We start from the raw sequence: 24,191 nt of genomic DNA, 5'->3' as shown, positions 1-24,191 counted from the left end.
TGCGTGTTGGAGACTGGTGTAATATCCCACACAATATCGCTGCAAGCTATATAAACCCGGACAGACGGCTTCACGTCAGACTCACAGGGGCTATTGCAGGAGGCCAGTTCAGTATGTTGAAGCTGTTGTTTGCCGTTGCTGTTGTCGGCGTGTCGGTCGCTGATAGAAAATGCGCCAATCCTTCTTGGAGAGCGTATGAGGGGTCTCTTGGATTGGGTCTGCCTCAGGTGCACGAGCACTACAAGCCGCTTAAGGAGAGGGTGGGTAGACAGGCCTGATAACTTTAGTGTTCTGGAGGACATAACTCTGCACAGGGCAGCAGGTGTAGCGCTTAGGTGGTCGTAGCACCCATACGTTAACATAGACTTACGACAGTCGTAGCGCTGAGGTGATCGTCGTTCCCGTACTTTAACACAGACTTACGACAGTCGTAGCGCTGAGGTGATCGTCGTTCCCGTACTTTAATACAGACTTACGACAGACGTAACCCAGAGGTGATCGTCGTTCCCGTACTTTAACACACACCTACGACAATCGTAGCGCTGAGGTGATCGTCACTCCCGTACTTTAACACAGACTTACGACAGTCGGAGCGCTGAGGTGATCGTCACTCCCGTACTTTAACACAGACTTACGACAGTCGGAGCGCTGAGGTGATCGTCACTCCCGTACTTTAACATAGACTTACGACAGTCGAAGCGCTGAGGTGATCGTCACTCCCGTACTTTAACATAGACTTACGACAGTCGGAGCGCTGAGGTGATCGTCACTCCCGTACTTTAACATAGACTTACGACAGTCGCAGTGCTGAGGTTATCGTCACTCCCGTACTTTAACACAGTATTACGACAGTCGGAGCGCTGAGGTGATCGTCGCTCCCGTACTTTAACATAGACTTACGACAGTCGGAGCGCTGAGGTGATCGTCACTCCCGTACTTTAACACAGACTTACGACAGTCGGAACGCTAAGGTGATCGTCACTCCCGTACTTTAACACAGTCGGAGCGCTGAGGTGATCGTCGCTCCCGTACTTTAACATAGACTTACGACAGTCGGAGCGCTGAGGTGATCGTCACTCCCGTACTTTAACACAGACTTACGACAGTCGGAACGCTAAGGTGATCGTCACTCCCGTACTTTAACACAGTCGGAGCGCTGAGGTGATCGTCGCTCCCGTACTTTAACACAGACTTACGACAGTCGGAGCGCTGAGGTGATCGTCGCTCCCGTACTTTAACACAGACTTACGACAGTCGGAGCGCTGAGGTGATCGTCACTCCCGTACTTTAACATAGACTTACGACAGTCGGAGCGCTGAGGTGATCGTCACTCCCGTACTTTAACACAGACTTACGACAGTCGGAGCGCTGAGGTGATCGTCACTCCCGTACTTTAACATAGACTTACGACAATCGTAGCGCTGAGGTGATCGTCACTCCCTTACTTTAACACAGACTTACGATAGTCGGAACGCTAAGGTGATCGTCACTCCCGTACTTTAACACAGACTTACGACAGTCGGAGCGCTGAGGTGAACGTCGATTCCGTACTTTAACACAGACTTACGACAGTCGGAGCGCTGAGGTGAACATCGCTTCCGTAGTACCCATAGTATTCGTTAACATAGACTTCGTAGATCATGTTTAATTACATTTTGGTCATTGTAAATGATGAACGATCAAGCAGACTTGCGTGTAAAGGTAAGAGCAATATTTTTATCACAATAAAATACATTTCCACAGCGGTTTGGAAAGCTGAGAAAAGAAATATTGTTATTGATTCATTGAGAATTCATTTTTGAACCGAATGTATTCCAGTTATTGTCTTTCTGTTTCCTTTATTCCCAGGGCCGCAACATCATCTACTACGACCAGCAGAATCAGATGACTGCGATTGTATCAAACATATCTGTCGGCGACCATCATGGGGACTTCAAGATCATCACCGACTATAAGGAAGCAAGTATCGTGTGTTGTAGCTTGAGTGAGTGAGTGAGTGGGCGAGTGAGTGGGAGAGTGAGTGAGTGAGTGATCATCATTGGGACTTCACCGTCTTAGGCAGTACGTATCGTGTGTTGTCGCTTGAGTGAGTTGGTGAGTGAGTGAGTGAGTGAGTGAGTGGCCATCATTGGGACTTCAAGATCATCACCGACTATAAGGCAGTAAGTATTGTGACTGTGTTGTCGCTTGGATGAGTGAGTGAGATAGATTATATACGTAGATTGTCAGGGTTTAAAGGATTGCTAGAAAAGAATTGTGCGCCATTTCATTAAATTCTGTCAAAAGGGATGTAATACGCATTGCCTTGATACCAAAGACATGATAGTGAACATGAAGGCATAATGGACACGAAAGCATCCTTTCCATCAAAAATATTTTAGGGCATTCTTTTGTGTTTCATTCAGTGTTTCAAGGTTGAATTCCCCGCGAACACAACGTTGAGGCTGGTTTGTAACCTGTATTCTGATTGGTTCGTTAGCAAACTGAGTCTAATGAAAACCAAGGGCAGGTAATCTGAGATCGTAAGGACCAGGCGTGATTGGTGTAGGTGTACGTCGAGCCCTGGTGATGTGGGTGATGAACCAAACTTTGATGGAGATCGGTCCAGGCGATCTATCGACATCGAAAAGAGATAGGAGATGTATAATACAATGGGATGCCTAAACTAGCGCATTTTGTAAACGTGTAGCATAAACATCAATACTTGCTATAAACTTTTCCGGTAATATCGAACTGGTTCATATTTCTGAGACTGGCGTGACGATATCAGTGTCTCTGTGCAGGGACTTCGCTACACCATCAACGAGAAGAAAAACACATGCAAAGTCAAAGAGATCACCCAAAGTTTCCCAGAACTCTGCATTCCAGGTATGCGGCATCGTCTTTGGTAACATGGCGTCTATTTGATACCATATCTTTAATTAAGCAACTACGGAAAACAAATTATTTTTGAGAATTTTGCTCCTCCAATTGTCGTCACGAACACACTTTTAGACAGTGTTGGTGTAATGACGAAAAATATATACGAAAAATTAGTTAAAGGGTTAAATTAGGCCAAGTGGTTAAAGCGTTCGCTCGTCACGCCGAAGACCTGGGATCGATTCACCACATGGGTATAATATGTGAAGCCCATTTCTAGTGACAACCGCCTTGATATTGCTGGAATAACGCTGTAATGGGCGTAAAACCCAACTCACTCACTCACCCACTTACGTACGTTCTTTCAGAGAAGACTTTGTTTCTGTATGTCATAAATAGTTCCAGAGACTTTTATACTTTGTAGGACAGAAACTCTTTCAGAGAAAGATGACATTCCCTGTTTCAGAAAAGTGGTTCTTCCTGAATGCAATATCCTCTCCGACAAGGCAATACTCCTGTATGACATTGCTTGTTTCAGAGAAGGCAACGTACCTGTTTGACGTCCAGCTGGGTTACGCAGTGCAGGGCGAGAAGACCATCAGTGCCAAGGCGTATTTTGGGGAGTTGGAAAGAAGGAAGGGGAGGGTAGGTGTCGTCATGACGGTCACCAGTGACCGCTACCTCCCCGTCCTGTCCACTGAGTACGGCCTTGGAAAACGTATGTGGACTATATTATATAGACCAATAACCATGTGATCAATATGCATACACAGAGTGAGAGACACAGACACACAGACACAGACACACACACAGAGATACACACACATACACAGGGCCAACCAGACAGACAGAGCCTTAACTCTTTCTTTGACTTTCAAAATGTTGACTTCAGGCACTATGAAATACAGATTGTTAGGATACGATGAGTTAATGATAATTTAAGACTAATATAAGTCATAGCCCAACACGAATGTTTCACCATCTGTGTTACGTCATCTACATCTCACGAAAACTATGCTCAAGGACCTAGATTTTCGAAGCTCTCTTAGAGCTAAGATAGTCGTAAGTGCCATATATTAACATTAACTTACGACTATCTTAGCTCTAAGAGAGCTTCGAAAATCTAGGCCCAGGTGGACAATGACAAGAAATACGAAATCATTTCAAACACTGCTGTTTCAGGATCTTAGTTCCAAATCAAATATTCTATGGTGTTCTTCTTTTGAGGAATTAATATAATTTAATACTCCACTTTTATGTATTGACCTGACCTAATCATATGATTATGACATGATATTGCATACTTTTACCTGTTGTCATTTTTGTCCAAAATGTACTGACTGGGGTATATTATTCTAATGTATAGCCTTTTAGTGCCGTATTCATAACAACTGCTGGAAAACGATTATCTTTGGTTAATATCTTCCCATTCCCAGACTCACATCCCTGTGACCTTGATGAGAATAACACTGAAGCCCATTTCTTGTGTCCCCCGCCGTGACATTGCTGGAATATTGCTACAAGCGGCGTAAAACTAAAACCTCACTCACTCGTATCGTATAATGGTTGCTTTATTGTCTACCAGTGATTTGCTTGCATTATACAGGCCTATGACCTGCGAAGATCCGGTTTAGAATTAATCTTCAGCAACCCATGCTTGTCGTGAGGGGCGACTAACGTGGTCAGGTGTTCAGGCTCGCTGACGTGGTTGACACATGCAGCGTATCCCAATTGTGTAGATCGATGTTCATTATGTTGATCACTGGATTGTCTGGTCCAGTCTTGATTATTGACAGACTGCCGCCATATGGCTGGAATATTGCTGAGTGCGGCGTTAAACAAACAAACAAACAAAACAAAAAATAGATCTATGATAACTTATTAAAAAATATTTACTTATACAGATATTCAGGTTTTGTGCCAAAATATATTTTTAATTTTTCGTATCCAATTTCGTTCCCAAAATAGCACAACTGTATTCTCCCGTAAGCGTACTATTACAATATCTAGAAAAATAGGTAACATATTGCTATTCCTGCTGACTGTCGGAAAATAATACTGCATAAATTGCCTGTAACTATGGTTACAGTAAAATATTTATTCACTTTGGCATGTTATCAATATCAAAGTATATATGGGGCAGTGGGGTAGCCTAGTGGTAAAAGTGTTCGCTCGTTACACCGAAGACCCGGGTTCGAATCCCCACATGGGTACATTGTGTGAAGCTCATTTCTGGTGTCCCCCGCCGTGATATTGCTGGAATATTGCTAAAAGCGGCGTAAAACCAAACTCACTCACTCACTCACTCAAAGTATATATATATTTACATTTTTTCCAAATTAAGAAATTTAGATAAGAATTGAACAAATTTGGTGACAGATGTTTACATTGCTTCACGCTTTTTGCCAATGAAATACTTCTGACATTTCTGAGTAACATCGTATGAGTCCATTTCTCGTAACATTTAATATTTAAACCTTAAACATCTACGTATTCCCCGTAATTAGTCAATTTTAGTCAAAGACCTTCGCTGCATCCTGATCCTTTCTGTTTGACACCGATAAAAGGTCATGACGCAAAAAATAGCAGACAGTTTAAATGCACCCATGGACAAGCGAATCCTGCTTCGCTTTGGTGGTGAGTGCGTCCAGAATGGCGAGGTGATGCCCTGTGTTGTCGAGGATGATAATAGCAATAATGAATAAATGAGAAATTATAATGTCCACAATATTTTTCCATGTGCAACACACATGCTCATAGCGCTAACACATCTGATTGTTATTACCCCGGATAACCCAAGCTGCCTGTGAGGCGCTGGAAGGTTAGTGAGAGTGAGTGAGTTTAGTTTAATCTGTTCCATGTGCAACACACATGCTCATAGCGCTAACACATCTGATTGTTATTACCCCGGATAACCCAAGCTGCCTGTGAGGCGCTGGAAGGTTAGTTATCCCACCAGGTACCCATTTTCTGAGGATGATCTGCAGTCGATTACTGATGATTTTTGCAGACAAATACCTCCTGTCGACTCTGTTTGGAAATATAGCAGACCCTATACCCACTTATGAAACTGATGTCTTCACTGTACCTTCAATCTGTGACAGCCAGGTAAGAGTGAGTGAGTGAGTGAGTAAGTGAGTGAGTGAGTGAGTGAGTGAGTTTAGTTTAATCTGTTCTGTGTCATTAGCAGAGTGTCAACGTTCAGCAAAGTGGCAAGTTGGTTGATATACCCTAGCATTGGTATCACGCTGATTTCCACCACCCACCTTCTATTTCACGCTGATTGCCACCACTCACCTTCTATTTCACGCTGATTGCCACCACTCACCTTCTATTTCACGCTGATTGCCACCACCCACCTTCTATTTCACGCTGATTGCCACCACTCACCTTCTATTTCACGCTGATTGCCACCACCCACCTTCTATTTCACGCTGATTGCCACCACCCACCTTCTATTTCACGCTGATTGCCACCACCCACCTTCTATTTCACGCTGATTGCCACCACCCACCTTCTATTTCACGCTGATTGCCACCACTCACCTTCTATTTCACGCTGATTGCCACCACTCACCTTCTATTTCACGCTGATTGCCACCACCCACCTTCTATTTCACGCTGATTGCCACCACCCACCTTCTATTTCACGCTGATTGCCACCACCCACCTTCTATTTCACGCTGATTGCCACCACCCACCTTCTATTTCACGCTGATTGCCACCACCCACCTTCTATTTCACGCTGATTGCCACCACCCACCTTCTATTTCACGCTGATTGCCACCACCCACCTTCTATTTCACGCTGATTGCCACCACTCACCTTCTATTTCACGCTGATTGCCACCACCCACCTTCTATTTCACGCTGATTGCCACCACCCACCTTCTATTTCACGCTGATTGCCACCACTCACCTTCTATTTCACGCTGATTGCCACCACTCACCTTCTATTTCACGCCTAAGGGAGATAACCATGCAGAGAGACCTGCATCACCCAGGACGGCTGCACTGAAACCTAAAATGGTTATAACTTCCCATTTTTATACCAACACAGGATAAAGTTTATACTTTATCTCTCCTTAAAAACTATAACTTCATTAGCGTGAAAATTTGTCTTAATGTGAATGAGTGAAAGTATACACAGATTACGTATTTATGTATGCGTGCGTGCGTGCGTATGCACCTCTTATGACGCTGTTTCCGGATTAATTGTAACATAATTCACTTAAGTGGGTATGACTGACTCCGATTGTATCATGGCCCTGACACCACACACAGTTACTCATCTTTTGTAGCTTTACCAAGATGAAGAGCTCAACGTCTTCCTCGGACCTGTTGCCAAGATGCTTCTTGATGAGATTGCCTGAAGCGCCTTCAACACATGACCGATATTAGCTTCGTACTCTGCTCCAACGTTGACATGGATGATGTATTACTGTAGCTACGTCTATATTAAAGACATCTGCATCATTGATGTTACATTGTCGTGTTTCTTTGGAGATATTACTATCAGCAGAGGGGATCGTAAAGGGCCTTCAACACATGACCGATATTAGCTTCGTACTCTGCTCCAACGTTGACATGGATGGTGTATTACTGTAGCTACATCTATATTAAAGGCATCTACATCATTGATGTTACATTGTTGTGTTTCTTTGGAGATATTACTATCAGCAGAGGGGATCGTAAAGGGCCTGAGGGCTAATTCTGAAAATAGTACCACAGGTTTTCCGAACCTCATATAATACAGGTGTATCATTCACCATAGGAAAACAACAAGCAGTGAAACTCCTGATCTTTTATACGACTCACACCACATCCATGTCCACAAAGTCTCTGGACCAACGACACACCCCCATCCTCGATATCTCCAGGGTATACGTTACGATCACTCTGCACTATACCCTGGATGCATCCACGCCTTGGCCCAATAATTATATTACCTCCCTTTGCTGGCTCCTCATTCTCACAGTAACCAATCAGCTAAGCCGCCGTTACACCCGAGCTTGCCAGTGTCAACAGCTTGACAGCGGTCGGAGTCGCGAAGGTTTGTTTGCAGCACCATTCAGATTTGGGAAATAATACAAACAAATTGACAGATCTGAAACTTTAAAAAACATGTAAAAGAACTCCTTCCACATCTTCAGAGTGCCCTCTGCATCTATTGTGTTGCCAAGTTTAAACGGTTAGATAATTTAAGAAGTGAAAGTGAGTTTTGACTGGTTCGCTCAACTTCCCAGCGTAGAAACCTGATTGGATAAAAAGCCAGGCAAGGGAGGTAATAAAATCAACATAAAAAGCCGTGGATGCATCCAGGGTATAGTGCAGAGTGATCGTAATGTATACCCTGGAGATATCGAGGATGCGACACACCCGTGTTCATGTAGAAATGGTACTGTTCGACACACCCATGGTACCGTCACTAATTTTACGTCATATGCGTCCTTGTGTATCTTACTCGTCTTCTGGACATGCAGTACCTTCGTTATCTACAGATATTTGCTTTTCTGATAAACATTACTGAAGCACTTGAAAATTGACGATATATATTTTTCATGAATTTTTAAACAACCAGATAATTCCAACGAATTAACTACTCGGCATTATTGGTATCAATGAACCTCAATCCTGATTGCAATCCGTGCATTCTGATTGGTTTGTCGTATTTCCGGATATGACATTCACTGATACGGGACAGGTCCTCTTGGAGATTACGGAAAGGGGCGAGTGGCGACGAATGGAATGAAGGACAAGACTTCTAGGAGATTACGGAAAGGGGCGAGTGGCGACGAATGGAGACTGGTGACACAGTGTTCAGTTTGAGTGTTTTATTTTCATTAAAACGTTATGAGAAATATTATATTAATCACTCGCTCAGACTCCTAAGCTGTTCCAACTGCAAGAAAATCACACAGTGAATTAGTGACACCGTTGTAGCTGATTCAACAATTAGGATTCTTATTTCTTTATCAAAACAAAACTTACCTTTACATTGTGGAAAACACAAACCAATATTGTCAATAACAAACATCCCGGGGCCCTTCTAAATGTCCCCATTGAAATTAAGTCCAACACACCAAGTCAGTATCTGACAAAAGAATGAACCTGATGGACCAGGATTTGGATATACAAAGCCTTTGATAAACTATAGAAATACGTAACATTACGTACCGCTACAACGTTGGATAGCCTTTGATAAACTATAGAGGTACGTAACATTACGTACCGCTACAACGTTGGATAGCCTTTGATAAACTATAGAGGTAGAACAGGTAACGTTACGACAGGTCGTAACTTTACGGACGCTTTGTGGATCAGGACCCGATGGGTACTTCCTGTCCTGCGCTTAAACAGGCAAGCTGTTTGACTGGATATACACGTATGACGTCGTTTCCATCGGCTGGGATCATTGCTGATGGTGTTAGCGTTTACTTACAGTCCGAGCGCGGTAAAACAACAAACATACAAACCCAGGTTTACGATTGTGATCGGTAAGCCGTGAACTCACTTAGGATTCGAGGCCCAAGTACCGATACACTGTTTTTGTGTGTAAAATCAGCAAAGAAACATAAATCACACAAACGTTCAACAGATACATGGCGATAAATTTATATTTATTCACACACGCACAGACATACTTACACACATAGACTCACACAGACATGAACACACACATAAGCACACATTGACAAATATACGGATGCCTACAAATAACAATGTCTCACGAACACACATAAACACTAACACACACGCACACTCTCTCTCTCTCATTCACACACACTCTAACACATACACACACTCCCACACATATACACTAACAAGCACACTCACACACACACTCCTACACATATACACTAACATGTACACTCACACCCCACACCCACACATACACACACAAACACTAACGCACAGTCGCGCGCGCACACACACGCACACACACACGCACACACACACTAACACAGATACCTACACACAGCTACACATACCCAGACACACACGATCACACCCATACACATAAACACACACCATTGCCCCCTTCTTCTCCCTCTCCTTCTCCAAACTCCTCCCCCACCCCCCACACCCCCACCCACAAACAACACACACACACACACTTACTGAGACTCAGTGTTGCAGCTGCGGTAACTTGTCCCAGTAAGTTGGTGGCCAGACATGTCCAGGTACCCACGTGACTCGTGGTCATTTGAGGAATATCGATGGAGTTGTCCAGATTGATTATAGTTCCAGGTGGTATCGATGTCGAGCCTGTTATCTGAAACGGATTTCGTTCCATGTGATATTCCAAACACTAAAATGTTTCGCTTCAGGTGCAATAGCATCGTCAATGCTTCTATACCCTTACATCTACAACCACCCCAGAGTGCACACAGACGCCACACGGGTAGTTGGTAGTTATAATCAAGCCTTACACTAAGGCCTGGTTTCAGCGAGTGCTCAGTACACACCAACAAACAATCGCTGGAACGACAAGAATGAATAAGTGAGTATGTTTTAACGCCTCTTTTAGCAATATTCCAGCAATATCACGACGGGGGAAACCAGAAATGGGCTTCACACATTGTACCCATGTGGGGAAACGAACCCAGGTCTTCGGGTTGACGAGCAAACGCACTAACCACTAGGCTACCCCACTGCCCCGAACGACAAAAAGAAACACACAAGGAGGATGGTACACGTTTTAGTGTCACTAAACAACAAGGGGCGCTCTGCGGCGTTGTCCAGCTATATCTGGTCAAATACACGTATGTCAGTTTCGTCGGTCGATGCCCATGCATGGTCTTGCTGGGAAGGTGAGCGATTGAGTGAGCGAGTGAGTGAGTGAGTGAGTGAGTGAGTGAGTGAGTGAGTGAGTGAGTGAGTGAGTGAGTGAGTGAGTGAGTGAGTGAGTGAGTGAGTGAGTGAGTGAGTGAGTGAGTGAGTGAGTGAGTGAGTGAGTGAGTGAGTGAGTGAGTGAGTGAGATTATACATGTACATTGTCGGGGTTTAAAGGATTGCGTGAAAGGAACTGTGCGCCATTTCATTAAATTCTGTCAAAAGGGCGGTAATCCTAGTGCATTGATACCAAAGACACGATGATGGGCATGAAGGCATAATGGACACGAAAGCATCCTTTCCATCAAACATATTTTAGGGCATTCCTTTGTTTCATTCAGTGTATCAAGGTTGAATTTCCCACGAACCAAACGTTGAGGCTGGTTTGTAACACGCATTTTGATTGGTTCGTTAGCAAACTGAGTTTAATGAAAACCAAAGGGCAGGTAATCGGAGATTGTAAAGATCATGGGATAGATGCGGGATTAATGTACATGTACGGAAGGTCGAGCCATGGTGATATGGTGTATGAACCAAACTTTGATGGACATCGGTCCGGGCTATTTATCGACATAGATACGAGATAGGACTGACTGACTGATTGACTGACTGAGTTTACATTTACGCCGCTTTTAGCAATATTCCAGCAACATCACGGCGGGGGACACCAGAAATGGGCTTCACACAATGTACCCATGTGGGGATTCGAACCCGGGTCTTCGGCGTGACAAGCCAACGCTTTAACCACTAGGCTACCCCACCGCCCAACGAGATAGGAGATTTGTAATGCAATGAATTTCGAGGATTCTTAGAACAGGGCATTCTGTAAACGTGTACAAAACGAAAAGGAAAAAATGACGATGAGTGAGTGAGTGAGTGAGTGAATGAGTTTGACGCCGCTTTTAGAAATATTCAAGCAGCATGGCGGCAGGGGACACCAGAAATGGGCTTCACACACCCATATGGCGAATCGAACCCGAGTCGTCGGCGTTACGAGCAAACGCTTTAACTATTAGGCTACACCACCGGCCTATTAATTCAAGTCCGCCGTCATATTGCTAGAGGATGAGACAGTACAATGTAAGTGTGGCATTAAAGTTCGCCGTCATATTGCTAGAGTATGAGACAGTACAATGTAAGTGTGGCATTAAAGTCCGCAGTTATATTGCTAGAGTATGAGACAGTACAATGTAAGTGTGGCATTAAAGTCCGCAGTCATATTGCTAGAGTATGAGACAGTACAATGTAAGTGTGGCATTTAAGTCCGCAGTCATATTGCTAGAGTATGAGACAGTACAATGTAAGTGTGGCATTTAAGTCCGCAGTCATATTGCTAGAGTATGAGACAGTACAATGTAAGTGTGGCATTAAAGTCCGCAGTCATATTGCTAGAGTATGAGACAGTACAATGTAAGTGTGGCATTAAAGTCCGCAGTCATATTGCTAGAGTATGAGACAGTACAATGTAAGTGTGGCATTAAAGTCCGCCGTCATATTGCCAGAGCATGAGACAGTACAATGTAAGTGTGGCATTAAAGTCCGCAGTCATATTGCTAGGGTATGAGACAGTACAATGTAAGTGTGGCATTAAAGTCCGCAGTCATATTGCTAGGGTATGAGACAGTACAATGTAAGTGTGGCATTAAAGTCCGCCGTCATATTGCTAGAGTATGAGACAGTACAATGTAAGTGTGGCATTAACAAACAAGGATAGAAAGGAGCAAGTCACCGAGGAGAAGATCCAATGTACAGTTGCAGTAGGCGTCCCCGTAGCTTCACATTTCAGTCCGACCACGTCTTGGAGGTGCACCTGCTGATCCTGAGGGGCAAGAACGATAGTTGGTATGTCTGCAACAGATGATTTCCACACTTGAAATAAAACATCCCTTCTCAAGAGAGGTGGAACAAACTTCTTTCCAAATATACAAGCGTCCAATGATGTCTCTGTCAAGCGGGTGAGTGAGTGAGTTTAGCAATATTCCAGCAATATCATCTCTGTCAAGGATGTTTTTCTAATAGAAATTATTTTGGTCACTTTGTATTGCTTTCGATTGTTTAAAAAAATGCTTTTTGTATTGGTTTGAATGGTGAGGGTTTATTACAAAGCTTTTGATTCATTTGTTTTGCCTTTAAAGCTTAGGGAATCTGTTTTCGTGGACAAACGACGCAGGTCTTGGGTGAAGTGTTATGTTTGGAGAGTTTATAATGTCTGAAATAGGGTCCGTGATATTTTTAATTTAGTTAGTTCGGATATTTTAGAAGGCTTTGAAATGAGAGCGTGTGAGTGTTTGTACTCTTAGGACGTGTATGGCTCCAACTTTATGAATGTGGTATGTGTATCTATATCTCTGGGAGCTCCGAGTTACTTTAGGAGATGAAATATCAAGTCTCGTTCTTTGAACCAGCTTGAAAATACCAATACTAGAATCGCAATACAGAAGTTGGTTATCACACACACACACACGCACGCACGCACGAGCGCGCGCACACACACACACACAGTGAGGGCTTGAACTGGCCTTCAGCAACTCATGCTTCAGGTGACTAACTGTATAGGGTGGTCAAGCTCTATGAAATGATTGACACCGTTTCCCAAATATGTAGATCGATGCTCATGCTGTTGATCACTGGATTGTCTGGTCCAGACTCAATTATTTACACACCGCCGCCATATAGCTGGAATATTGTTGAGTGCGGCATTAAACGACAACCAAACCAAACCCAGTTGTATAGGTCGATGCTCGTGCTGTTGTTGACTAGATTATCTGGTCCAGGCTCGAATATTTGCACACCGCCGCCATATAGCTGGAATATTGCTGAGTGCGGCATTAAACAACAAACTAGCAAACATACATTCACTGTAGCTCACCTTCAACTGTCAGCACAGCCAGTGATTCCTTTGTACCCAATATATTACTTGACAGACACTTGTAAATGCCTGCATCCCCCCTAGAGACGGCATCAATGACCATCTGACTGCCTGTGGGAGTCGTCGTTACGCCGTTGATGATGTTGCTGGTGGTGGTCCCATTCACAAACTGCCATGTGGTGGACGGCGTTGGGTTGCCGCTGACGACGCAACTGAATGTCACTCTCCGTCCTTCTTGTACAGTTTGTGTCTTTGGACCTTGTATGATGTCCAGAGATGCGGCTGGATTGATTAAGACAATGGGAATGTATGACAAAGGTCCATAATAGCTTAAAGTGAGTTTGGGCTGATTTTCGCTATAGAATTCTGATTTAACGTTTCTATATGTGTTTCTCTGAAGTGTGTGTGTGTGTGTGTGTGTGTGTGTGTGTGTGTGTGTGTGTTTTGCGTGTGTGTTTTGTTTTCTTTGGAACCATAACACATGGTTCAGGACACGTACATTCAGAATGTTCCCGTCGTGTTATTGCTAATATTGCTGCAAGGGGCGTAAAACAATTGAACGCGTTTACTGAACGCATTTGTGTATGACATGTGCATGTGTTATAAACGCGAGGCCAGCTTTTACCTGCATTATTTTGAACAGTTGTTTGTTGCATGACATTCGTAAGAGGGTTATATTGACATGATTTCAATGCGTATATTTGTTTACACCTGGTATTATTTAAATGATTTGAAACCATTTCAATATTGTCACGGCGTGACACTTAAGTTTGGGATGCAGTTCGTTTACACCTATTTTAAAGGCACAAATTGGATCGATTCTTGTATACCAGTATATTTGAACTTGCTCAAGGTCCAAGAGAAACAGCTGCCACTTTGGTTAACCAACGCAAACGTTGATTACAAGCTGGCAAACTGACCCTTTCAGCACAGCGTCTACCCCTGTCCTAAAGTGAGTGAGTGAATTGGTTTTACGCCGCTTTTAGCAGTATTCCAGCATATGACGGGACGCCAACAATAGGTTTGGCACATTCTAATCTTGTGGGGAATTGAAGCCAGTTGTTTGGCGTATCCAGTAAATGCTACCCTTCTACTCCTAGTGTCTAAGACCACCATGGAACATACACAACTTTAACAAATGCGAATTACCAACTACAGTGAGGTTTCCTGACGCAGACCACGACCAGCTTCCTAGTCTGGCCTCGCACGTGTATGTGCCGCTGTCCGAGGTTTCTACAGACTTCACATAGAACTTGAGTGCAGGAGGTTGGACATCGTGAGTGTAGATGTGTGTGACATTTCCAAACAGGTCCGTGAAGGTCCAGGTCATCGACATTGTTTCATTGGTCTGTGGGTCGAACTTGCAGATGTATTTGACTCTGGACCCCAGAAGCGCTGTTAGATGAGACGGTGTGACGACCAGGTGATCTGAAGAGAGGATAGCTACATGGTAGGTGATGGATGGATGGATGGATGATCGCTCATTCATGGATGGATGGATGATCGCTCATTCATGGATGGATGGATGATCGCTCATTCATGGATGGATGGATGATCGCTCATTCATGGATGGATGGATGATCGCTCATTCATGGATGGATGGATGATCGCTCATTCATGGATGGATGGATGATCGCTCATTCATGGATGGATGGATGATCGCTCATTCATGGATGGATGGATGATCGCTCATTCATGGATGGATGGATGATCGCTCATTCATGGGATGGATGATCGCTCATGATCGATCATGATCGCTCATTCATGGATGGATGGATGATCGCTCATTCATGGATGGATGGATGATCGCTCATTCATGGATGGATGGATGATCGCTCATTCATGGATGGATGGATGATCGCTCATTCATGGATGGATGGATGATCGCTCATTCATGGATGGATGATCGCTCATTCATGGGATGGATGGATGATCGCTCATTCATGGATGGATGGATGATCGCTCATTCATGGATGGATGGATGATCGCTCATTCATGGATGGATGGATGATCGCTCATTCATGGATGGATGGATGATCGCTCATTCATGGATGGATGGATGATCGCTCATTCATGGATGGATGGATGATCGCTCATTCATGGATGGATGGATGATCGCTCATTCATGGATGGATGGATGATCGCTCATTCATGGATGTCATTCATGGATGGATGGATGATCGCTCATTCATGGATGGATGGATGATCGCTCATTCATGGATGGATGGATGATCGCTCATTCATGGATGGATGGATGATCGCTCATTCATGGATGGATGGATGATCGCTCATTCATGGATGGATGGATGATCGCTCATTCATGGATGGATGGATGATGATCGCTCATTCATGGATGGATGGATGATCGCTCATTCATGCATGTCATTCATGGATGGATGGATGATCGCTCATTCATGGATGGATGGATGATCGCTCATTCATGGATGGATGGATGATCGCTCATTCATGGATGGATGGATGATCGCTCATTCATGGATGGGATGGATGGATGATCGCTCATTCATGGATGGATGATGATCGCTCATTCATGGATGGATGGATGATCGCTCATTCATGGATTGGATGATGCTCATTCATGGATGAATGGATGATCAACTCATTCATGGATGGATGGATGATGCTTCATTCATGGATGGATGGATGATCGCTCATTCATGGATGGATGGATGATCGCTCATTCATGGATGGATGGATGATCGCTCATTCATGGATGGATGGATGATCGCTCATTCATGGATGGATGGATGATCGCTCATTCATGGATGGATGGATGATCGCTCATTCATGGATTGATGGATGGATGATCGCTCATTCATGGATGGATGGATGATCGCTCATTCATGGATGGATGGATGATCGCTCATTCATAGGGATGGATGGATGATCGCTCATTCATGGATGGATGGATGATCGCTCTCATTCATGGATGGATGGATGATGGTTGATGATCGCTCATTCATGGATGGATGGATGATCGCTCATTCATGGATGGATGGATGATCGCTCATTCATGGATGGATGGATGATCGCTCATTCATGGATGGATGGATGATCGCTCATTCATGGATGGATGGATGATCGCTCATTCATGGATGGATGGATGATCGCTCATTCATGGATGGATGGATGATCGCTCATTCATGGATGGATGGATGATCGCTCATTCATGGATGGATGGATGATCGCTCATTCATGGATGGATGGATGATCGCTCATTCATGGATGGATGGATGATCGCTCATTCATGGATGGATGGATGATCGCTCATTCATGGATTGATGGATGGATGATCGCTCATTCATGGATGGATGGATGATCGCTCATTCATGGATGGATGGATGATCGCTCATTCATGGATGGATGGATGATCGCTCATTCATGGATGGATGGATGATCGCTCATTCATGGATGGATGGATGATCGCTCATTCATGGATGGATGGATGATCGCTCACTCACTCACTCTTTAGCATACTTTCATGCAGATAGCACTATGGTAATTATACCAATAACCGAAATACAGAATTCTCCTCACACGTGTCGTAGAGCCCTGTTGTAGTAGGCATAGTTGTCGTGGTAGTTGTTGTAGTTGGTGTAGCTGTCGTTGACGATAGAGGCGTTACTGTTGGCGTCGTTGGACCCACTGTTTGGCCAGGGACGATAGGCGTACCGATAGCTGTCATGTTGGTTATCCCTTTCTTCATAGAACAGAACTCACTGTTGCAGTTGTCCCTCTTGTCACAACATCCCCGGCACAACTCGTAGCGTTTGACCACGTGGCGGCGGCCGAATGGTAGGTGGTGACCAATCGCTTCACACGCCTACACAGACACCGCGTCACGTGGTTAGCAGTCATATAAATAGACATTACAAAACGTGTCGCTATGAATATGGAAAATACAATTTTTAGATATTTTTAAACGTTTTGATATATTCACGAACAAAAGCGACTGAATAACTGGAAACGTTTAAAAAATTAGTTTGAATATTTTCTATGTTCAACATCCACGAGTTTAGTGATCTTCTTATTACACACAGGACGGGAAAACCATGATGACAAATCAAGCTGACGATGCCGGATGTAAACAAAACGAAAGGGAGATAACTCTGTCACGACTACTTTATGGATGAAAATAAACAATTAAAAACATTCATTTGAAAAATATTACTAATCCCCAGGACACCGAAATTGAATTTTAATTATCTTCAAACCTAATGTTTTGTTGGGGTGACACTTTTGGTCCAAAACTACTTGAATGGAATGGAATGTTAAATTAAAATCGAGGTGGCATTATGACGTCACTAGCGTTGAATAACCTAGTTTGGTTACACAACACTCGTTGGATAACTTTCAACTGGTAACACAACACCTGTTTCAATTAACCAGAATTATCTCATAAAGATATTCAGAGCACGTGTAAGAAAAGAGTATATTCTACAGAACCATGCTTATAGTGCTGGCCAACTGAGATACGATGCCGCTGTTTCAACATGGATGTCCTACACAGACACAGTATACCGGCTTCGAACTGTTTAGTCTTTCCTCCCTTAGAGGTGAAAACGAAGGCAGGGTAACAATAAGTATCCCCCTTATTCCATAGTCTAGACGAAGCCAAATTTGCACCACCCACGTTTCACTTTCCAGGCAGACGCTCCATCCACCAGAACATGGAAGATAGCTATATTGCGAGATCGAACCAGCCACCTTCCACCCGCCGAGCGGACGCTCTATCCACCAGAACATGGATGATAGCTATACTGCGAGATCGAACCAGCCACCTTCCACCCTCCGAGCGGACGCTCTATCCACCAGAACATGGAAGATAGCTATATTGCGAGATCGAACCAGCCACCTTCCACCCTCCGAGCGGACGCCAAGGAGGATGGCCAAGGAGTAGGCCATTAAATCGAATCACTAACCCTTCAGTCTCTGGACGGACGCTTTATCAAAGTGTGGTTCTTGTCAGCAAATACCACATGACACTGCATGATGACAAGTGTGTGTGTGTGTGTGTGTGTGTGTGTGTGTGTGTGTGAGAGAGAGGGAGAGAGAGAGGGGTATGTACGTGTGTGTATGTGGCGCCCGCGCGTGTGTGGCGAGTGTGGGTGGGTGAGGGGCAGATGTGTGTCTGGAATGTGATGAGTGTAGGTGTGTGTATGGCGAGTGTGAGTGAGGATGTGTGTGTATGAGTGTATGTGGCGAGAATGTGTGCGTTTGTGGCGGGTGTGTGTGAGTGAGGGGGAGATGTGTGTCACGTGTGTGTGGTGTTGATACAATGCCGATGCGACGAAAATGATTAACTCACTCATTCACACAGAACGTCCAGACGTTTGGACTTACCTGTCGTGAAAGACAACCCATGTCAAAGGACATGCTCCCATTGTCGGTGATGTCCTCGTGTGTTTCGCACACCTGTCGAACAACAACCAGGTGTTCCTTTTACAATTTTCGTGAAATCAAATGAAACTAACACAAACAAGAAATGGCTTTTGGATGGTGATGCCGTTGATAAGGGCATCATGGTTGTGTTTTGGAGTGAGTGAGTGAGTTGGTTTAGCTTAGTTTTACGCCGCACTCAACAATTTTCCAGCTATATGACGGCGGTATGTAAATACTCGAGTCTGGACCAGACAATCCAGTGATCAACGGCATGAACATTGATCTATGTAGTTGGATACGATGAAATGTGTCAACCAAGTCAGCGAGCCTGGACCAGACAATCCAGTGATCAACGGCATGAACATTGATCTACGTAGTTGGATACGATGACATGTGTCAACCAAGTCAGCGAGCCTGGACCAGACAATCCAGTGATCAACAGCATGAACATTGATCTACGTAGTTGGATACGATGACATGTGTCAACCAAGTCAGCGAGCCGTTTTGCGACCACTTGGTGTCATCAGTGCTTGATAGCGAATCAGAAACACACGCCTATATTACAGTTGGCCCATCAGTGCTTGATAGCGAATCAGAAACACACGCATATATTACAGTTGGCCCATCAGTGCTTGAAAGCGAATCAGAAACACACGCATATATTACAGTTGGCCCATCAGTGCTTGATAGCGAATCAGAAACACACGCCTATATTACAGTTGGCCCATCAGTGCTTGATAGCGAATCAGAAACACACGCATATATTACAGTTGGCCCATCAGTGCTTGAAAGCGAATCAGAAACACACGCATATATTACAGTTGGCCCATCAGTGCTTGATAGCGAATCAGAAACACACGCCTATATTACAGTTGGCACATCAGTGCTTGATAGCGAATCAGAAACATACGCCTATTTTACAGTTGGAATCGCAAACGGAATAGGACAGATGATGATGGTAAGAGTTAAATAATTTTCTTTGAAACTAATTTTGTAAATTTCAAAGTGAAATTGTGTTTTTTCAGTAAGGGGGCCAAGGGCCCTTTACACAGGTACATACAGCTTGATACACGAATCAATGATGAAGCGCCGTAAAATGACACTTTATTGTTGGTTACAGTTGAAAAAGCTCGAATGTTTCTTCAAAGTTTGAAATTCATATTTAGCTGAATTATTAATAAGAAACGTATTACATGAAGACATAAGTTTAACAAATTTACAAACAGTTTGGGAAGAATGAAAATATTTAGGAAGCAGGTTCTGACGGAGAAATTAAATGATACCCGTGTGAGTCGCGCTTCAGTCCCGTGGTTAGAGGTTTAAAATAACATGCACCACACAAAATGACTATATTACCCAAATTTACTAACGTTAGGAAATATAAGTTTCATCCGGCGTCCATATGAACAAACGTTTGAAATCTACGTATCATCTGGCTGTCAGATAAACACATTTAAAGGGGTGTTAAAATAAACGAACACTCAACTCTGTATTTACATGTATTTCACAGGTGTGTAAATCTGGCCATTGTTTTCATGTGTTTCCCAACATGTGTAACATATGTAAATCCTGTGATTGTAGGACATGCATTTCAATACCTTTGAAATCTCGTATGACCAGGGTTAGGTTTGTCATATATTTAGTACACGCGTAAATGGGTGGTAATTGTTAAATATAGTGTTACAAGATTAACACTACTTTAACATGTATTTCAATGGTTCTGTAATGTAACTGTCACATCGGATTCCTTAGCGCGTCGGACTACGCCATAATGCACGGAGATCATTAGAAACACATGGCGAAGTGATACCCATGACTGAGCACCACTATTAACGTGCTTGCCTTTCTTGACACACACATGATGTCTGTTTAAAAGGTTCAAATATTGGGTCTATGGGCCAGAGCGATATGTATGTTAGGGAGTGTGTGCACGTGTGTGCATGTGTGTGAGAGGGAGAGGGTGTGGGGTAGGGTAGGCATAGGGTTGGGTCACCAAGTGGTCGCAAAAAGGCTCACTGACTTGGTTGACACATTTCATCGTATCCCAACTGCGTAGATTGACGCTCATGCTGTTGATCACTGGATTGTCTGGTCCAGACTGGATTATTTACAGACCGCCGCCATATCCCTGGAATATTGCGGAGTGCGGCGTAAAACCAAACTCACTCACTCACTCACTCATTCCACGTCATTGCTGGTTATCAACAAAACTGTGAGAAACAAACACAGTCTCAGTCCCAGCCGTGCACACACAAGCACGTGCAACACGCGCACACGCATGGCTACCCGATGTTTTATGGATTATTAACAAAACAGCGCCCTGGACATATTATAGAATCAAACCAAGTCCTAAACTTGTATATTGTGCGAGAAAAATAAAAAAAGAGTTTCTATCACAAACGTTTACATACGATATTATCGATAATACAATTTTCACATTGATAATCATTACCAATCCTTCCTATCGACGGTATTTCCGATTATCGATCATTTTAACCAGTCCTGACACCCGGTGTCATCACTGCGTGATCGCGAATCAGAAACACACGCCTATATTGCAGTTGGAATCGTAAATAGAATACGATATTATGATGATGGTAAGATTAAATCGTTTTCTTTGAAACGTTTCATTTTACTTTTGTGAAATGGTCATTGAATGCATGTATGAGAATGTATAACAACCGGTGCTTAGGTTTGTCAAGGTCTCTGAAGACAGTGTATATGGTGAGTTGGTGATGTACACCTGGGTCAATACTCACCTCCCCTTTGGAACACCTAGCGGCTTGGTAGCAGTCAGCCGGGTCTGCCACACCCTGGCAGTTGTAACATACCATCTCCCTTGATGCAGGAGCTGAAACATACATGAACAAATCCTGTGTGTGTTTGTTTGCTTGTTAGTTGCACTCAACTGTAGGGTCTGTAAATAATCGAGCCTGGACGACACAATCCAGTGATTGACATCATGTGAGAGAGAGTGAGTGAGTGAGAGAGAGAGAGTGAGTGAGAAGGGGAGAGACAGAGATAGAGATGAGAGAAACAGAGAGGGGAGACAGATGAGAGAAAGAGGGAGGAAAATAGAGAGAGATGGAGAAAAAGAGGAGAGAGATAGAAAGAGAATGAGAGAGAGAGAGAGAGAAATATAGAGAAGAGGGAAGGGAGAGAGGGAAGACAGAGAGATGAGAGAAAGAGGGAGCACAAACTGGTTATAGAACGATAACCTGAAGACACAGGTGACCACGCACACGTACACGACCATGTAGTCAGATGTCTACAACTTACGTTTGAGGTTGCCACTATCATCCATGTTAATGTTGCAGTAGTTGTCATAGCAACATGACGTCCAGAATTCGATTTCAAACATTGGGTCAGTTTCGTCACTCAGGCTGTCAGTAGTGTTACAAAACTGAAATGGAATATCACCAAGCAAGTAAGTAACCTCGCACAGAACGTCTCTCGCTCAGTGGTGCCTTTTGATTGGTCTGCTGTTTTTAGTGTCACAAGTTTTGTTCCACCAAACATCTGCTAACCAGGATTCATTCCAGATTCCATTTACACATTATATTATCTCAAATATCCATTTATCCATGGAAACACACGTAAACTCTGTTTGTAAGTCATGCTATTTTCATCTCAGAAATATTGCTTCCATTCGTGATATTCTGACATTTGATGCAGCTCACCACCTAGTTCGTTCACTTGTTCTCTCACGTTTGGATTATTGCTGCAGTCTTCTTGTAAATATCCGCCAAGATCTATTGTCCAAGCTCCAGAGGATTCAGAACTCTGCGGCGCGATTGATTTGCCGAGTCAACAAGCGCAGTCACATTACACCATTGCTGATACGCTTACATTGGCTGCCCACGAAACAGAGAATAGAATATAAAATCCTCACTCTCGCTTTCAAGTGCCTCCATGACAAAGCTCCAATCTATCTGAAAGATCTCCTCAGTGAATATGTCCCACCACGGCTTTTAAGATCAAGTTCTAATTGTCAGTTGAATGTCCCCAAGGTCAGATTAAAGTCATATGGACATAGACAGTTCTCTTACACAGCTCCCCTTTTCTGGAACTCACTGCCTCTTCACATCCGACAAGCCGCGTCCATGGAATCTTTCCAGTCCCAACTGAAAACTTTCCTTTTTAAACAAGCTTATGAACTTTAATCCTTTCTTCAGATCACTCTATCTTTTAGCGCCTAGAGAAATTGCCTTGCAGTTTGATTTGTGCGCTATACAAGAACACTTATTATTATTATTAAATATAACATATGTAACTTATGATTACGTTATAAAAGGCATTGTATGTGTAATTTTAGTGGTGGTGTGTGGTCCTATGCCTAGAGCGCAGATCACAAATCAGGTGTAGTAAAGCAACGTTGGTGACGGATAGTCCTTGGATGGGTGACCGTGTTTGGCAGCTTGACTCCTGACAGTTTCTAGGACTTCTGTCCTGCCCCACAACGAAGCACCTATGTGGTCATACATTAGGCAAGTGTTTGTTCAAAATTGCCTCTGTTCACCCCGCAGAAAATGGGTACCCTGTGGTATAAGGTATGACTATTAACCTTCCAGGTCCTCTCACAGGCAGCTTGGGTTATTTGGGGTAATAATTTCCATCATGTTGTATGCGCTTAGAGCATGTTCCTGTGGCGTGGAGGTGAGCGCAAGATAAGTGGCCAACTATTATGTTGTATTTCAAATGTCACTAAAACATAGCAATGAGTTGGTACTGTAAGAAACGACGTATAACAATACAGCTTTCAGGGATTTGTAGTTGTTGAGGTGATTGAAGCGAAAAACGTTGTCATGTTTGCGTTGTTGTTGTTTTTTCTACATAGTAACTATTTTGCGCGGACATTACTTACAGCCATTTCTAGGTGGCTGGACTAGTGGTTAAAGCGTTGGCTCGTCACGCCGAAGACTCGGGTTCGATTCCCCACATGGGTACAATGTGTGAAGCCAATTTCTGATGTTCCCCGCCGTGATATTGCTGGAATATTGCTAAAAGCGGCATAAAACTGAACTCCCTCACTTACCATTTCTGGCTTGCAGTCCAGATCATATAATTTTCGGCCAGAATCTGCGTGGTAATATTTCCTTGTGTGGCAATGCTGAAAAAACAAAACACAACTTCAGTTGATAAAATTACACCACACACATCATTCAAGCACATTTTCGAGTTCGGTCATTAACATTTAGGATGGAAACTGTCTTATCCAAACACAGCGAA

The 24,191-nt window shown here is 43.6% G+C and overlaps 2 protein-coding genes across 3 annotated transcripts; one reads left to right on the top strand and one right to left on the bottom strand.

Moving 5' to 3' along the window:
* Positions 1-94: 94 nt before the first annotated feature.
* LOC124288407 lies at positions 95-7,496 on the top strand. Of its 2 annotated transcripts, XM_046724929.1 has the most exons (7): positions 95-260; positions 1,849-1,959; positions 2,784-2,868; positions 3,398-3,577; positions 5,870-5,967; positions 7,159-7,252; positions 7,351-7,496. In XM_046724929.1, exons 1-6 carry the CDS (start codon positions 114-116, stop codon positions 7,228-7,230), a joined length of 693 nt encoding a protein of 230 aa, XP_046580885.1. In that variant the 5' UTR covers positions 95-113; the 3' UTR covers positions 7,231-7,252; positions 7,351-7,496. The 2 variants fall into 2 exon arrangements, with proteins under 2 accessions (XP_046580885.1, XP_046580884.1); XM_046724928.1 differs by lacking the exon at positions 7,351-7,496 and having other exon boundaries at positions 7,159-7,335.
* A 1,233-nt stretch (positions 7,497-8,729) lies between these two features.
* LOC124288395 (roundabout homolog 3-like) lies at positions 8,730-22,266 on the bottom strand. Its single transcript, XM_046724913.1, has 8 exons — positions 22,242-22,266; positions 21,722-21,813; positions 18,924-18,995; positions 17,253-17,403; positions 14,712-14,990; positions 13,563-13,844; positions 12,423-12,541; positions 8,730-8,759 (listed from the first exon to the last, which is right to left on the bottom strand). Exons 1-8 carry the CDS (start codon positions 22,264-22,266, stop codon positions 8,730-8,732), a joined length of 1,050 nt encoding a protein of 349 aa, XP_046580869.1.
* Positions 22,267-24,191: the final 1,925 nt, after the last annotated feature.

This window comes from Haliotis rubra, unplaced genomic scaffold (assembly GCF_003918875.1).
Source record: "Haliotis rubra isolate DU_JTF1 unplaced genomic scaffold, ASM391887v1 Scf417, whole genome shotgun sequence".
Classification (NCBI taxonomy): domain Eukaryota; kingdom Metazoa; phylum Mollusca; class Gastropoda; order Lepetellida; family Haliotidae; genus Haliotis; species Haliotis rubra.
This window is presented reverse-complemented; position numbering and strand designations above follow the sequence as displayed.